Here is an 18543-nt window from a genome sequence, read left to right as displayed (position 1 = left end):
AAAAATACAGTTTTACAGTAAACTTTTAGTTTCCTGGAAGTAAGCAAAAAAAATTTCTGAGTTCTGTAGTTCTTGTGATTTGGCAGAAGAAGACACACATCATTCTGGTTTTTTAGAAAAACAAAAACCACTTCTTTTTTTTACTCTAAACTTTGAGGAGAAATCTGTTTCATGCGCCGTTTTATGCAATTTATACTTTTCCGACTGCTTCTTGTTTGTTGTTTTTGTCTACCCAACTAAATTATATGCTTTCTTAGGACAAATTCCATTTTCTATACTATTTTTGTTCCATCTCTGCCTAGAAAACACGCACTTATTCTTATGGTTAAAATTATAAATTAACCAACAACTGCAGCCCCGCCACATTTCAGAGATCATGTTACTGCCACTTTTCAAAGACTTAGTCTTTGAGCAGTTTAGAATCTGATACCACTTTCATGCTTCTCAGCAGAGAATCTTCTCTGTTAGCTCTCAGGAAAAAAAAAAATCACAATTTGTTTCTTAGTGTGTAACTTTTACTGAGTTTTTTTGTAGCCCCTGTTTCCTAGCTGAGTAGTATATCGTTTAAGGAATGGGAAATGTGTTTGAATTTTTGTTTTGTGAAAGTCTTAAAATACAGCCTATAGCTTTCAACCACTTTTTCCTTTCTCCTAGGCCAAGTTATCAAGGCATGGGACATTGGGGTGGCTACCATGAAGAAAGGGGAGATCTGTCATTTACTGTGCAAACCAGAATATGCATATGGCTCAGCTGGCAGTCTCCCCAAAATTCCCTCGAATGCAACTCTCTTTTTTGAGGCAAGTATGTGTGTGATGTTGCCTTGTTAGCATCTGCTCTACTACAGTGCTGGCTCCACAGCGACAGGCAGTGCAACGAGGAGCTAAGCTTGCTATTGAGAATCGGATCCAACTTATTTATTTTGGAGCTTGGCTTCTTGAATTGTTTCCCACAAACCCAAGGGGTGTGTGCCAGTGCTTTCTTAGAAACGTGTCTCTGGCACAAAACGGTCATATCCAAATAAACAAAAGAAACCAGGCTTAGAAATAAAGGTTCTGATCAGTGGTCTGAGTTGTGACATATTCAGACTCGACCAGAGGACAGGATGGGAAATGTGGGAGATAAATGTTGAAATACACCTAAACCAAGTTGTAAAGCTATTTTTATGACAGAGGTTTATAACTGTCCTAGATCTCACTTCCTCATTAGAAGCAGTAGGTGGTGATAAAATGTTACTCATCCTGTGTTGAGTCACACATATTTGGCCACACTTAATTAAAAAATTAAGAGGGAAAATGCCTGAAACATTGTAAACAGGTAAAATACGCCTTTAGTTGGTTGTAGGCCTGATTCATAGGGTTTAGTCTTACATTTTAAGAAGGGAATTCCCATGAATTTGGGGTGAAAAAGTGGTGGCCTCTAGAGTTAAACAAAGTAGTTTTGGGCCAGAACTGTGTCACTCTGGCGTTTTGCCCACAAGGCAGTTTTCCTAGTATTTCCTGTCTGTCTTTGCAGTGTAGCCCCACAGGATGTGGTCCTAGACATTATCATTAAGTGAAGGTTCTTTCCAGGTATTGAAAAGTGCAGTGTTCTTTTTTCCCTACTTTTCCAATAACTGAGAAGCATAGATAAATATAAAACAGAGTTTTGTTTTGTAAAATGAAAGGAGAATAGTTGCCCTAGCATTTAAGTATGTTAAATTGACATTGTTTGGGCCATTCTCAGCCATATCCCTTTTTCCTTTCTAGATTGAGCTCCTTGATTTCAAAGGAGAGGATTTATTTGAAGATGGAGGTATTATTCGAAGAATCAAACGGAAAGGAGAAGGGTATTCAAACCCAAATGAGGGAGCGACAGTAGAGAGTAAGTACTGCTGTGAGAGGTCCCAGTTATATGGACAAAATGGAGCTTTCCTTTTTAAAATCTTTAAAAGAGTAAATGTACTGAATATTTATCTAGAATAGTTTTAAATTCAACATTTCTTTAATAATGACTTCATTTAGTAAATATCCACTCAACCTGTATGTGCCAAAAACTGTACCAGCTTCTTCAAACTCTTTAAAAAAGTGAATAAAAGGTAAGCCGATCCAATAAGGAGTTCTTAGTCTGTGGACTCCTTGGTATGCCAATAGCCATATTAGTTACCTTATATATTTATTCATTTATTTCTCACAGTAACCTTGTGAGGTGTGATTAATTATCCCTAGGTGAGAAAAGTGAGTTCAGAGAAGTTAAATAAATTACTCAAGGTTACATTTACTAAATAGAGCAGTAGATGGTAATGCCCTTCAGGGCTCTCAAACTCATCTCGCAGGCTGTTGTCAGGATAAAAAATGGTTCATCATTTTAGACAGATCAAAACTGGGGAATAATTTATTCTGTTCTGTGTCAGGAGACCTGAGTTCAAGTTCTGCTTCGTCATTTATAGAATGACCTGAAGCTATTTTATTTACTTTCTTTTCGTTTGCTAAATCAGTTCAGTTCAGTTCAGTTGTTCAGTCCTATCTAACTCTTTGCGACCCCGTGAACCGTAGCATGCCAGGCCTCCTTGTCTATCACCAACTCCCGGAGTTCACTCAAACTCACGTCCATTGAGCCAGTGATGCCATCCAGCCATCTCATCCTCTGTCGTCCCCTTCTCCTCCTGCCCCCAATCCCTCCCAGCATCAGAGTCTTTTCCAGTGAGTCAACTCTTTGCATGAGGTGGCCAAAGTACTGGAGTTTCAGCTTTAGCATCATTCCTTCCAAGAAGCACCCAGGGCTGATCTCCTTTAGAATGGACTGGTTGGATTTCCTTGCAGTCCAAGGGACTCTCAAGAGTCTTCTCCAACACCACAGTTCAAAAGCATCAATTCTTCGGGGCTCAGCCTTCTTCACAGTCCAAATCTCACATTCATACATGACTACTGGAAAAACCATAGCCTTGACTAGACAGACCTTTGTTGGCAAAGTAATGTCTCTGCTTTTGAATATGCTATCTAAGTTGCTCATAACTTTTCTTCTAAGGAGTAAGCGTCTTTTAATTTCATGGCTGCAGTCACCATCTGCAGTGATTTTGGAGCCCAAAAAAAAAAAAAATTCTGACACGGTATCCACTGTTTCTCCATCTATTTCCCATGAAGTGATGGGACCAGATGCCATGATCTTCATTTTCTGAATGTTGAGCTTTAAACCAACTTTTTCACTCTCCTCTTTCACTTTCATCAAGAGGCTTTTGAGTTCCTCTTCACTTTCTGCCATAAGGGTGGTGTCATTGATATTTCTGAGGTCATTGATATTTCTCCCGGTAATCTTGATTCCAGCTTGTGCCTCTTCCAGCCTAGTGTGTCTCATAATGTACTCTGCATAGAAGTTAAATAAGCAGAGTGACAATATACAGCCTTGATGTACTCCTTTTCCTATTTGGAACTAGTGTGTTGTTCCATGTCCAGTTCTAACTGTTGCTTCCTGACCTGCATACAGGTTTCTCAAGAGGCAGGCCAGGTGGTCTGGTATTCCCATCTCTTTCAGAATTTTCCACAGTTTATTGTGATCCACACAGTCAAAGGCTTTGGCATAGTCAATAAAGCAGAAATAGATGTTTTTCTGAAACTCTCTTGCTTTTTCCATGATCCAGCGGATGTTGGCAATTTGATTTCTCGTTCCTCTGCCTTTTCTAAAACCAGCTTGAACATCTGGAAGTTCACGATTTACGTATTGCTGATGCCTGGCTTGGAGAATTTTGAGCATTACTTTACTAGTGTGTGAGATGAGTGTAATTGTGAGGTAGTTTGAGCATTCTTTGGCATTGCCTTTCTTTGGGATTGGAGTGAAAACTGACCTTTTCCAGTCCTGTGGCCACTGCTGAGTTTTCCAAATTTGCTGGCATATTGAGTGCAGCATTTCACAGCATCATTCAGGATTTGAAAGGGCTCCACTGGAATTCCATCACCTCCACTAGCTTTGTTCGTAGTGATGCTTTCTAAGGCCCACTTGACTTCACATTCCAGGATGTCTGGCTCTAGGTGAGTGATCATACCATCGTGATTATCTTGGTCATGAAGATCTTTTTTGTACAGTTCTTCTGTGTATTCTTGCCACCTGCTTATGTTAGGTCCATACCATTTCTGTCCTTTATCAAGCCCATCTTTGCATGAAATGTTCCCTTGGTGTCTCTAATTTTCTTGACGAGATCTCTAGTCTTCCCCATTCTGTTGTTTCCCTCTGTTTCTTTGCATTGATCACTGAGGAAGGCTTTCTTATCTCTTCTTGCTATTCTTTGGAACTCTACATTCAGATGCTTATATCTTTCCTTTTCTCCTTTGCTTTATGCTTCTCTTCTTTTCACAGCTATTTGTAAGGCCTCCCCAGACAGCCATTTTGCTTTTTTGCATTTCTTTTCCATGAGGCTGGTCTTGATCCCTGTCTCCTGTACAGTGTCACAAACCTCACTCCATAGTTCATCAGGCACTCTATCTATCAGATCTAGGCCCTTAAATCTATTTCTCACTTCCACTGTATAATCGTAAGGGATTTGATTTAGGTCATACCTGAATGGTCTAGTGGTTTTCCCCACTTTCTTCAATTTAAGTCTGAGTTTGGCAATAAGGAGCTCATGATCTGAGCCACCGTCAGCTCCCAGTCTTGTTTTTGCTGACTATATAGAGCTTCTCCATCTTTGGCTGCAAAGAATATAATCAGTCTGATTTTGGTGTTGACCATCTGGTGATGGTCATGTGCAGAGTCTTCTCTTGTGTTGTTGGAAGAGGGTGTTTGCTGTGACCAGTGCATTTTCTTGGCAAAACTGTATTAGTCTTTGCCCTGCTTCCTTCCGCATTCCAAGGCCAAATTTGCCTGTTACTCCAGGTGTTTCTTGACTTCCTACTTTTGCATTCCAGTCCCCTATAATGAAAAGGACATCTTTTTTGGGTGTTAGTTCTAAAAGGTCTTGTAGTTCTTCATAGAACTGTTCAACTTCAGCTTCTTCAGTGTTACTGGTTGGGGCATAGACTTGGATTACTGTGATATTGAATGGTTTGCCTTGGAAATGAACAGAGATCATTCTGTCGTTTTTGAGATTGCATCCAAGTACTGCATTTCGGACTCTTGTTGACCATGAGGGCCGCTCCGTTTGCTAAACAGGGTGTCAGAATAGGATGAGGACAGGGTAGCGGAGCACCCTTCCCCCCCCCCCCAGAGGGAGGCGTGCACATATTGTGTGCCACTGTGTACACCACTTGTGTACACACTATGTACACAAATGCCCTGCAGTCGGCATCTGCTCCTCTCTTCATTGCACAGCGCGTGCTGGACGACAAGAACCTTTCTTCATCTTTTTGTTTCCAGCATCACTTACAGAGCCTTACACATTTGGTGTTCAGCAAATGCTTTCTGCACGGATAAATGTTTGTTAGATGCCATTTACTGAGCTGAAGTACTTAAAAATAGACAGTTGTGAGAAAGCATAAAGAAATACATCCATTAAAATTTAAAAAAAAAAATCAAGGGAATTCTCTGGCGGTCCAGTGGTTAGGATTTAGCACTTTCACTGCCATGGCCTGAGGTTCAATCCCTGGTCAGGGAACTAAAGATCCTGCAAGCCGTGTGATTAAAAAGAAGAAAAAAAATTTTTTTAATCAGTAAGAGATTAGTCTCCAAAATTTATAAGCACTTTGATGCTTAACAGCATTAAAACACACAGCCCTCTCAAAAAATGGGCAGAAAACCTAAGTAGACATTTCTCCAACGAGGAGATACAGATGGCCAACAGGCACATGAAAAGATGTCCAACGTTGCTAGTTATCAGAGCAGTACAAATCAAAGCTTCAATGAGATAGCACCTTACACTGGTCAAAATGGCTATCATCAAAAATTCACAAACAGCAAATGCTGGAGAGAGAGTGGAGAGAAGGGAACCTTCCTATACCATTACTGGGAATGTAAATTGGTATAACCACTATAGAGAACAGTATGGAGGTCCTTAGAAAACTAAAAACAGAGCTACCATATGACCCTGCAGTCCCACTCCTGGGCATATATCCAGAGGAAAACATGATCTGAAAGGATCCATGTACCCCAGTATTGATTGCAGCAATGTTTGCAATAGCCAGGACATGGAAACAGCCTAAATGTGCTTTGACAGAGGAATGGATACAGAAGCTGTGGTGCATATATAGCATGGACTATTACCCAGCCATCAAAGAATGAAACAGTGCCATGTGCAGCAATGTGGGCAGACCCGGAGAGTGTCCTACTGAGTGAAGTGTGGCACCCCTTATATGTGGGATCTAAAAAGAAACGCTACAGCTGACTTACAAAACAGAAACAGAAAACCAACTTATGGTTCCGGGAGGAAGGGATAGTTAGGGACTTTGGGAAGGTCGTGTACACGCTACTATATTCAAAACGGATAAACAACAAGGACCTATTGTGTAGCACATAGAGCTCTATTCAGTGTCATGTGCCAGCCAAGATGGGAGTGGGGTTTGGGGGAGAAAGGTTACATGTATATGTGTGGGCCGAGTCCCTTTGCTGTTCACCTGAAACTGCCGCAACATTGTTAATTGGCTATCAGTTCAGTTCAGTTGCTCAGTCGTGTCCGACTCTTTGCGACCCCATGAACCGCAGCATGCCAGGCCTCCCTGTCCATCACCAACTCCCGGAGTTCACTCAGACTCACGTCCATCGAGCCAGTGATGCCATCCAGCCATCTCATCCTCTGTTGTCCCCTTCTCCTCCTGCCCTCAATCCCTCCCAGCATCAGAGTCTTTTCCAATGAGTCATCTCTTCACATGAGGTGGCCAAAGTACTGGAGTTTCAGTTTTAGCATCATTCCTTCCAAAAACACCCAGGACTGATCTCCTTTAGAATGGACTGGTTGGATCTCCTTGCAGTCCAAGGGACTCTCAAGAGTCTTCTCCAACACCACAGTTCAAAAGCATCAATTCTTTGGTGCTCAGCCTTCTTCACAGACCAACTCTCACATCCATACATGACTACTGGAAAAACTATAGCCTTGACTAGACGGACATTTGTTGGCAAAGTAATGTCTCTGCTTTTGAATGTGCTATCTAAGTTGCTCATAACTTTTCTTCTAAGGATTAAGCGTCTTTTAATTTCATGGCTGCAGTCACCATCTGCAGTGATTTGGGAGCCCCCACAAATAAAGTCTGACACTGTTTCCATTGTTTCCCCATCATTTCCCGTGAAGTGATGGGACTGGATGCCATGATCTTCATTTTCTGAATGTTGAGCTTTAAACCAACTTTTTCACTCTTCTCTTTTCACTTTCATCAAGAGGCTTTTTAGCTCCTCTTCACTTTCTGCCATAAGGGTGGTGTCATCTGCATATCTGAGGATATTGATATTTCTCCCGGCAATCTTGATTCCAGCTTGTGCCTCTTCCAGTCCAGTGTTTCTCATGATGTACTCTGTGAATAAGTTAAATAAGCAGAGTGACAATATACAGCCTTGACGTACTCCTTTTCCTATTTGGAACTAGTGTGTTGTTCCATGTCCAGTTCTAACTGTTGCTTCCTGACCTGCATACAGGTTTCTCAAGAGGCAGGCCAGGTGGTCTGGTATTCCCATCTCTTTCAGAATTTTCCACAGTTTATTGTGATCCACACAGTCAAAGGCTTTGGCATAGTCAATAAAGCAGAAATAGATGTTTTTCTGGAACTCTCTTGCTTTTTCCATGATCCAGCGGATGTTGGCAATTTGATTTCTCGTTCCTCTGCCTTTTCTAAAACCAGCTTGAACATCTGGAAGTTCACGATTTACGTATTGCTGATGCCTGGCTTGGAGAATTTTGAGCATTACTTTACTAGTGTGTGAGATGAGTGTAATTGTGAGGTAGTTTGAGCATTCTTTGGCATTGCCTTTCTTTGGGATTGGAGTGAAAACTGACCTTTTCCAGTCCTGTGGCCACTGCTGAGTTTTCCAAATTTGCTGGCACATTGAGTGCAGCACTTTCACAGCATCATCTTTCAGGATTTGAAAGAGCTCCATTGGAATTCCATCACCTCCACTAGCTTTGTTCGTAGTGATGCTTTCTAAGGCCCACTTGACTTCACATTCCAGGATGTCTGGCTCTAGGTGAGTGATCATACCATCGTGATTATCTGCGTCATGAAGATCTTTTTTGTACAGTTCTTCTGTGTATTCTTGCCACCTCTTCTTAATATCTTCTTTTCTGTTAACCCCAATACCAAATAAAAGGTTTAAAGTTTGAAAAATAAAGGTTTTATTTGAAATAGCATAATGAACTAGAACATCTAGGAATATATCTAACAAAAAATATGTAGGAAGTCCCTTATATGGAAATTATAAACTATTGAAAGACTAGACTAAATGGATTGTGTGCCCCAAAAAAGAAATACACACATTAAAAAAATCAAGTCACTAAACAAGGATGGCAACAGGAATGAGAGTTCGTTTTTTAAAATGTATACTAGAATAGTTGATTCTTTTTTCTTTAATGTTGCATATTGAACCACAACATTATTTTACCTTTTTCTTTGAACCCATTTTTTGTTTCCACAGGTCCAGTAAATTAGTTCAAATCTCGCTTTTGGTTAAATTGGAAACAGTTATAAATAGTATTGCTGTTCTATTGTAGTTAAAGTGTTTAGATAGTTATCATTCTTGATAAGTTTAGAATAGATGAAGAAGAGCTCAGGTGTATAACGTTTGAGAAACACCTAGAATAGGAGCTAAGAGAGGATTCAGACTGTGGCCAACTCTAGCTGGATGTTGCCTCTCTGGCTTTCGCTTCTTTTATGTACAGTGACACAGGAGAAGCTGTCTTGATTTCTAAGGTCCTGCTAGCCCTAAAACTTCTATGACCAAATTCTAAATGTTTATGAAAGTTACAGAAATAGTAGGAAATTCTCTTCAGTATATTAATAAGCACTTAGAAATGGCAACCCACTTCAGTGTTCTTGCCTGGAGAATTCCAGGGACGGGGGAGCCTGGTGGGCTGCCGTCTATGGGGTCGCACAGAGTCGGACACGACTGAAGCGACTTAGTAGTAGTAGTAGTAGTAGTAGAAATCTTGTCTATAACATTTTTTAAAATTTTTATTATGAAAATTTTCAAACATACAAAGTAAAGGATTTTTCACCTATGCTACAGTGACTTCCCTAACTCAGCAATTTATATTTTAAAACTGGAGGTTTTTGTTAACGAAATTAAAAGAAAACACTTTTCCCAGTTATAGGCAATACCACAAAGCTACCACTGTAAATTAAATCAAATCTTCCTTTTGGTAATATTTTCAACAGGAGTCATTTTTTTTTAATGTTTCACTGAAATAATTTTTAACTTACAGAAAAGTTGCAAAACTAGTACAGAGATTTTCCTTATATGCTTCACATAGCTTCCCCTAGTGTTGCCATGTTACCTAACCACAATACATTATCAGAATCAGGAAGTTAACATGGATTCAGTGCTATTAACCATTCTGCAAATCTTAACTTTAATGTCACCAGTTGCCATGTTGATGTCCTTTTTCTAGTGTACCATCAAATTCAGTATCCAACATTGTAATTTAGTTGTCTCCTTCAATCTGTGACAGTTTATCATCTTTCTGTTTTTCATGACTTTAACACTTTTGAAGATAAGTGGCCAATTATTGTAGAATATCCCTCAATTTGGGTTTGTCTGATGTTTTCCCCTGATCAGATTGAGGCTACGTATATTTGGAAAAATACCACTTAAGTTATGCTGTGCCCTTCTCAGTTAGCAGGAGGTGCATGACATTGGTGTCTCACTGATGGTGATATTAACTTGGATCACTTGGTTATGGTGGGGTCTGTTTGCCATGTTTTTCCACTATAAAGTTACTGTTTTTCTGTCCATAATTACGAAGTATCTCATTGGGAGGGAAATGTTAGGAAACTATGGGAATAACCTCTTTTACATCACACCTTCACACACTAATTTTAGCACCCTTGAATGAACGATTTTTGTATGCAACAGTTATTACTGTGGTATTTGCCTAATGGTGACTTTTCTATTTCCACTGTTTCTTCTACACTTAATTAGAATTCTGCTGTGAGGAAGAGCTGCCTCTTCTCCCCTGTTTGTTTATTCAGTTATTTATTTACACCTGTATTGACCCATGGATATTGTTTTATTCTGTAGGTTATTGTTCATTAATACTCTTGTTGCTCAGATTGCCCTATATTTGGCAATTCAGAATTCCTTCAGCTTGGCTCCTTTGTCCTTTCAACACTGTTTCTTGAGCACATGCTTACTTTTGACATCAGTAGATGCTCAGGGTTTCTTTGGTTAATTTTCCTGCCCCAGGTGTAGAATCAGCCATTTCTCCAAGGAGCTCTGTCTGATTCCTTTTCCTGGAGAATGGTATTTAGAAATGAAGATCTGGGTGCTAGGTATACTCATGCTGTGGAATGGTATTGCTTCTAGAAGCTCTTAACAGGTCCAGGAAATACATGTGCTTTGATGTGCCTCTGTGCGTATCTATGTATACTTCTGTATTAGTATGCAAATATGTATTAACTCATTACTGACTAGAAACATATTAATACATTTTCTGTTACCTGAATTTTATTGACCAGAGACTTTTGAAGATTTATTTATAAATTGCTGGCCACAGGTGTTAGTTTCTGTGGAAATCCCCTGGTCAATAATATGTTAAAAACTATGGGTACATACTGACACTTTCAGTTTCACCCCATCACAGATTTGTTTTAGCCTTCCCTCTGCTGCTTTGAAACTGCTTTCTCCTACAGTGAGAAACCTGGCTCTCATTATCCACAGTATATTTATTTATTTGCTTAATCATAGTATGCACAGAAAGCAGTTTCAGAATTGCTAACCCACACCCCTCCAATATTCTTGCCTGGGAAATCCAATGGACAGAGAGTCTGGAGGGCTATAGTCCATTGGGCCACAGAGAGTCGGACGTGACTGAGTGACTGAATGCACACACACACGCACACGCACCCCTGTGAAAACCAGATTTCCTAAGTAGGAAGTACCTTGAAAGTAGTTCCTTTTGTCCTGAGCCTGTAGCACACACTGAAAATACTATTCTCCAACTTAGGTTAGTCCTTCCATTCTCATTCCCTTCGTTGTGGTGATGTTACTCACTTGTAATACAGTTAAGTTCATCTGTTATGTTTGCCTTCCATTGGAGTTCCCCTCACACTCTGGTTGGTTATAATTATTTGTTTTTGGGGTATATGAAACATTACCATGATTCTGGATGATATAAAAAGACACAAAAGTGTTATCCCCCTCGTCCTACTAACCTGTCCCCATTACCTCATTATTTCCACTCTGTTGCTAAATTTCTGCCTCTTATAGGTAGCCAGTCTCATTCATTCTTGGTTTATTCTTATATTTTTTGCAGAAATGAACAGATATATTAATTTTTTCTTATAATCCCTTTTTGCATGAATAATCTATCAATATTCTATATTAATATTGTATATTGATATATATTATATATTATATAATATATGGATAGAATAGTAGATATCTATGTTAGATATATATTCTCTATATTATCTATTGTCTATAGTATATATATCTACATATTGATATCTAATATTCTATCAACATGCTATATTGATATATAATATTCCATATAGAATTCTATCTATTCTGTAATATTCCATCTAATATATTCTGTGAGTAGAATTTTTGATATATTAGAATAATCCTTTATATAATTTTATTCTTTTCTGTCTCTAAATATATTAAGAAAAGGCAGTGACTAATTTTTTTGTCTCTCTTGTTAGCTTATATTTTCCTGGGAAATTTTAGAGTAAATGGTTTATTCTTTTTTCTCCCAGAAGCCCTTTGAGGTTTTCTGGAACAAGTCAATTTTATAAAAAATTTGCTGTATTGTCAGTATCAAGGTTAAGGTGTTCTGCTCTCCCTTTGTGAAGCCTATATGAAGCTCTTTGAAACTCTGTGTGGGAGGAGGACAGAAGGTTGACTCCGAAGTGGTCCCTGTCAGAAACCAAGATCACCTTGTTCCTTTTAAAGTCTTCTCAGTCTTGTCTTGACTGATGTGCCTTCTTTGTAGCATCACTATAGACTGTTCAAAACCGAGTAGAAATCCTAGAACGAAGGCCAGTTGTGAAAGAAAAGCTACAGACAATGATCATCCATTATAATATATCATTATAGATATACAAGAGGGACTGAGTTTCTGTCATTTCTGTATAAAGGTACGATGAATAGTCAGGGGAGGGGGCCCGCAGACTTCAGAAGTGATAGGCATGAATTTTGAATCTCAGAATCACTACTTGGTATTTTTATGACTTTAGACAAGTTACTTAATCACCTTGAGTTACTTAATCATCTTTCTCATCTGTGAAATGAGAATAATGATTTTTTACCCCCACAGACTGTTGTGACAGTTAAGTGAAGAAGGGTGCCTAGAAGGTGGCAGACACTTAATTTCTTTATCTTCTATATTATGTTTATATCATATGTTTTGCTTCCTTTAAATAGATTTAAGGAAATAAACCTTAGACTTCTCTTTCCCTTCTACTTTCCAGCCAATCTATCAGCAAATCCTTTTCCTCTACCAGGGTTGATCTGGAACCCATAATCAGTTTGTCTTTGGTAACAGTCTTTAAAATAATTATATACCTTCTTAGTAATCTTACCTAATTCATATTTCTCCAGGATTTTTGTTGGTTGGTTTTTTTGAAGAACAAAGTTGTGGATGGAATCAAAAGGCTTTTATTGAATTGTAATCTTTTGCTTCCTTTTAGTGGTTTCTTTGTGGAAGTGAGAATTGTACATTAATTTGACAGAGTGTAATCTTTCTCAGAGAAACTGTGATATTTTACCCCCTCTGTCAGGGTCCTGATGGTTGCAAATCAGTAGATCCTGCTCCAGTGTGCGTGTTTATGTCAATTGAGATGGCCGTCTTGTAATTTTTATGCAGTGTTGTCCTTTTTCCATTAAAGAAAAGTCACTGTGTTCTAAGTTCCTCTAATTGACATTATCATGATGACTGATACTTTAGTCATCATACTTTAGTTTCATTGCCAGTAGTGGCTACATTGTTACTTTTAAGCTTTGTCTTAGAAAAACCAATTGACTGACATAAAGCTCTGAAGAGCTACCAGCTCCTCTTTCCCCACCTCCCATCTCTCACCTCTTCTGATTTATTAACTTTGTGCTTGGAGTAGGTACATCAAAATGCTCTCTGAGTTAAACTCTCTTACCTCACAGTACTTCAACCACATCTGAATGCAAAGAGTATAGATAGTCGGCAGTATTTTCAAATGTGAAAATTTCAAGAGTGATCTACAGGGAGTTGGGTTGTTGGGAGTACCCTTCCCTCTCACCCTCTTTCCCTCCACAAATCCCACTGAAATGAGAGTTGGGGAAGGGAAGGGGACGGGTGGAGAATGATTTCAAAAAAGAGGAAGCAATCCACGTTAGTGGTAGAAAACAGGAAAACTTCAAGAAGTATGTCAAAAATTATGAAGAATTTCTGGAATATGTAAAGTAGATAAAATGGGACTGATGGAAACTAGACTCAGGAAACCCAGCCCGCAACAGGTGTAAAGACCTCTGCAGAGGCACATACTGTTCTTTCCCACAAGCTTGGGCAGAACTCCAAGCTTGGTTAGCTGGTGCGAGGGAGCCAAAGCAGGCTATGGGGCAATCGTCAGGGTTGTTATAAAACAATATGGAACAGCTGGGCTAGCAAGCCTGTTATGTAGCAAGTTCTCAACTTTGGCTGAATTTAGAATTACCTGAGGAGCTTTTAAAATCCTGATGCCCAGGTCTCAGTCCAGACCAGTTAAATAAGAATATTAGATCTCAAAGGATGGAACTCCAAGCATAAGGATTAAAAAAAATAAAATAAACAAACTCCCCAGGTGATTCTACTTTGCAGCCAAGGATTCAGAATTACTATTCTAGGGCTTGGCTGTGACTTTTGCTCCCAGACTAAAGTCAGTAAGGCTAGATTTCTAAAATAAAATAGGGATCTGCCTCGGAAGACACCATGTGTTGGGACTTGGACTGCAGAATAAGAACATAAAGTACCTTTGAACTTTGAAAACAGATTTGAAGGGGGAAAAAGTGAAAGAGCAATTCTGCCCAACAGTAAATAAGCTGAAGTGTCTTGTTCCTGAAGTAAAACTTTCTCCTACGTCACCAGTGAAAAAAGATGTCACCAGTGAAAAAAGGTGTCCCCAGCCTTCCTGTGCACATCATCTCAGCACATAGTAAATGCTCAACAAATATCTGTGGACTCTTCAACCAGAGATCCCCATGATCAGCCCACTGCTCTTGGGAAAAGGCTTACCTAATCCAAGGGCTTAGAAAACCTGTGCCAGCTAACTAAACTAACTTGATCTTTCTAAATCGTTCCTTTATAATATGGCCAAATAATAACAGAATCCTCAACAGATTCTGAAACAGAAACACTCAGATAGACTTAAGAAATAGAACTTTCAAAACACTAAGTATTCAAAATACTAGTGCAAAATACTAAGAAATAGAGAACTTTCAAAATACTATCTTCAGAGATATTTAACAGGATATTAAATTCATGACTCAAGATCAACTTCTCTGAAAATGAAGAAAATAAGAAAGTATCTGTAAATTAAGATTGTGATTATCAAAACTGGAATACCAAGGAAGGATTGAAAAGCAAAATGGACAGTCTCAGAATCCTGAATTAGTGATACAAAAGATGGTAAAGAATATCTCAAAACACAGAGAAAAAAACCCAAAGAGATGAAAAATTAATCAAGGTTAGGTAATATGTATCTTCCTACAGGAAGAGAGAAGAATCTTAAGATTGAAAGGGCCAGTTGATAGTGGCATAGGAGTAAGAAGTGCTTTTGCACCTAGATACATCCTGATGAAATTCCTCCTTTCCTCTTTCTTTTTTCTTTTCTTTTCTTTCAGTTGAAGTATCAGTTCAGTTCAGTCACTCAGTTGTGTCCAACTCTTTGCGACCCCATGAATTGTAGCATGCCAGGCCTCCCTGTCCATCACCAACTCCCAGAGTTCACTCAGACTCATGTCCATTGAGTCTGTGATGCCATCTAGCCATCTCATCCTCTGTCATCCCCTTCTCCTCCTGCCCCCAGTCCCTCCCAGCATATCAGAGTCTTTTCCAATGAGTCAACTCTTTGCATGAGGTGGCCAAAGTACTGGAGTTTCAGCTTTAGCATCGTTCCTTCCAAAGAAATCCCAGGGCTGATCTCCTTCAGAATGGACTGGTTGGATCCCCTTGCAGTCCAAGGGACTCTCAAGAGTCTTCTCCAACACCACAGTTCAAAAGCATCAGTTCTTCGGCGCTCAGCCTTCTTCACAGTCCAACTCTCACATCCATCCATGACTACTGGGAAAACCATAGCCTTGACTAGACGGACCTTAGTTGGCAAAGTAATGTCTCTGCTTTTGAATATGCTATCTAGGTTGCTCATAACTTTTCTTCCAAGGAGTAAGCGTCTTTTAATTTCATGGCTGCAGTCACCATCTGTAGTGATTTGGGAGCCCCCACAAATAAAGTCTGACACTGTTTCTACTGTTTCCCCATCTATTTCCCATGAAGTGATGGGACCAGATGCCATGATCTTAGTTTTCTGAATGTTGAGCTTTAAGCCAACTTTTTCACTCTCCTCTTTTCACTTTGATCAAGAGGCTTTTTAGCTCCTCTTCACTTTCTGCCATAAGGGTGGTGTCATCTGCATATCTGAGGTTATTGATATTTCTCCTGGCAGTCTTGATTCCAGCTTGTGTTTCTTCCAGTCCAGTGTTTCTCATGATGTACTCTGCATGTAAGTTAAATAAGCAAGGTGACAATATACAGCCTTGACATACTCCCTTTCCTATTTGGAACCAGTCTGCTGTTCCATGTCCAGTTCTAACTGTTGCTTCCTGACCTGCATACAGGTTTCTCAAGAGGCAGGCCAGGTGGTCTGGTATTCCCATCTCTTTCAGAATTTTCCACAGTTTATTGTGATCCACACAGTCAAAGGCTTTGGCATAGTCAATAAAGCAGAAATAGATGTTTTTCTGGAACTCTCTTGCTTTTTCGATGATCCAGTGGATGTTGGCAATTTGATCTCTGGTTCCTCTGCCTTTTCTAAAACCAGCTTGAACATCTGGAAGTTCACGGTTCACATATTGCTGAAGCCCGGCTTGGAGAATTTTGAGCATTGCTTTACTAGCATGTGAGATGAGTGCAATTGTGCGGTAGTTTGAGCATTCTTTGGCATTGCCTTTCTTTGGGATTGGAATGAAAACTGACCTTTTCCAGTCCTGTGGCCACTGCTGAGTTTTCCAGATTTGCTGGCATATTGAGTGCAGCACTTTCACAGCAGAATCTTTCAGGATTTGAAATTGCTCAACTGGAATTCCATCACCTCCACCACCTTTGTTTGTAGTGATGCTTTCCTAGGCCTACTTGACTTCACATTCCAGGATGTCTGGCTCTAGATGAGTGATCACACCATCGTGATTATCTGGATTGTGAAGATCTTTTTTGTACAGTTCTTCTGTGTATTCTTGCCACCTCTTCTTAATATCTTCTGCTTTTGTTAGGTCCAGACCATTTCTGTCCTTTATCAAGCCCATCTTTGCATGAAATGTTCCCTTGGTATCTCTAATTTTCTTGAAGAGATCTCTAGTCTTTCCCATTCTGTTCTTTTCCTCTATTTCTTTGCATTGATCGCTGAGGAAGGCTTTCTTATCTCTCCTTGCTCTTCTTTGGAACTCTGCATTCAGATGCTTACATCTTTTCTTTTCTCCTTTGCTTTTCGCTTCTCTTCTTTTCAGTTATTTGTAAGGCCTCACTAGACAGCCATTTTGCTTTTTTGCATTTCTTTTCCATGGGGATGGTCTTGATCCTTGTCTCCTGTACAATGTCATGAACCTCATTCCATAGTTCATCAGGCACTCTATCTATCAGATCTAGGCCCTTAAATCTATTTCTCACTTCCACTGTATTATCATAAGGGATTTGATTTAGGTCATACCTGAATGAATGGTCTAGCATTTTTCCCTACTTTCTTCAATTTGAGTCTGAGTTTGGTAATAAGGAGTTCATGTTCTGAGCCACAGTCAGCTCCCGGTCTTGTTTTTGCTGACTGTATAGAGCTTCTCCATCTTTGGCTGCAAAGAATATAATCAGTCTGATTTTGGTGTTGACCATCTGGTGATGGCCATGTGCAGAGTCTTCTCTTGTGTTGTTGGAAGAGGGTGTTTGCTGTGACCAGTGCATTTTCTTGGCAAAACTGTATTAGTCTTTGCCCTGCTTCCTTCCGCATTCCAAGGCCAAATTCGCCTGTTACTCCAGGTGTTTCTTGACTTCCTACTTTTGCATTCCAGTCCCCTATAATGAAAAGGACATCTTTTTTGGAACACTGACAGAATGTGGTCCACTGGAGAAGGGAATGGCAAACCACTTCAGTATTCTTGCCTTGAGAACCCCATGAACAGTATGAAAAGGCAAAATGATAGGTTACTGAAAGAGGAACTCCCCAGGTCAGTAGGTGCCCAACATGCTACTGGAGATCAGTGGAGAGAAAACTCCAGAAAGAATGAAGGGATGGAGCCAAAGTAAAAACAATACCCAGCTGTGGATGTGACTGGTGATAGAAGCAAGGTCCGATACTGTAAAGAGCAATATTGCATAGGAACCTGGAACGTCAGGTCCATGGATCAAGGCAAATTGGAAGTGGCCAGACAAGAGATGGCAAGAGTGAACGTCGACATTCTAGGAATCAGCGAACTAAAATGGACTGGAATGGGTGAATTTAACCCAGATGACCATTATATCTACTACTGCGGGCAGGAATCCCTCAGAAGAAATGGAGTAGCCATCATGGTCAACAAAGGAGTCCAAAATGCAGTACTTGGATGCAATCTCAAAAACAACAGAATGATCTCTATTCGTTTCCAAGGCAAACCATTCAGTATCACAGTAATCCAAGTCTATGCCCCAACCAGTAATGCTGAAGAAGCTGAAGTTGAACAGTTGAAGTATAATAGACTTAAAATATTGGTTTCAGATTGGGTTGGCCAAAAAGTTTGTTCAGCAAGCTGATACTGAATGAACTTTTTGGCCAATCCAATACATTAACAAAATGATCACTATGGTAAGTGTAGTTACCATCTGTCGTCATACAGGGTTATTGCCGTATTACTGGCTGTATTCCCTATGCTGTACATTATATCCCTGACATTTATTTTCTAACAAAGTTTGTACCTCTTTATCTCCCTCATCTATTTCACATATCCCCTCTCCCCTCTGGCATCCCTATTGATTTCTGTATCTGTGACTCTGCTTCTGTTTGGTTACACTTGTTCATTTGCTTTGTTTTTTCTTTTTCACATGTACATGAAATGAGACAGTATTTGTCTTTTTCTGACTTATTTTACTTAGCATAAATAACGCTCTTAAGTCCATCCATGTTGTCCTAAGTGGCAAGATTTCATTCTTTTTATGGCTGAGTAGTATTCCATTCTGTTTATATCTGCTGAAATTTCTTAATTCCATTACTTAAAAGAAAATTTTGCATGCTTCCAGGGAGAAACTGTGCAAAG

The 18543-nt window shown here is 39.6% G+C and overlaps 1 protein-coding gene across 3 annotated transcripts in view; it reads left to right on the top strand.

Moving 5' to 3' along the window:
* FKBP5 (FKBP prolyl isomerase 5) overlaps nucleotides 1-18543 on the top strand; it is a 119380-nt gene that overhangs the window by 75338 nt on the left and 25499 nt on the right. For all 3 annotated transcript variants that reach the window (XM_069564227.1, XM_069564226.1, XM_069564228.1), the window contains 2 exons: nucleotides 655-797; nucleotides 1746-1860. In XM_069564227.1, the coding sequence (XP_069420328.1) occupies nucleotides 655-797; nucleotides 1746-1860 (258 nt within the window). The remainder of the gene's footprint in view (nucleotides 1-654; nucleotides 798-1745; nucleotides 1861-18543) is intronic.

Source organism: Ovis canadensis, chromosome 20 (genome assembly GCF_042477335.2).
Source record: "Ovis canadensis isolate MfBH-ARS-UI-01 breed Bighorn chromosome 20, ARS-UI_OviCan_v2, whole genome shotgun sequence".
In the NCBI taxonomy this organism is placed as follows: domain Eukaryota; kingdom Metazoa; phylum Chordata; class Mammalia; order Artiodactyla; family Bovidae; genus Ovis; species Ovis canadensis.
This window is presented reverse-complemented; position numbering and strand designations above follow the sequence as displayed.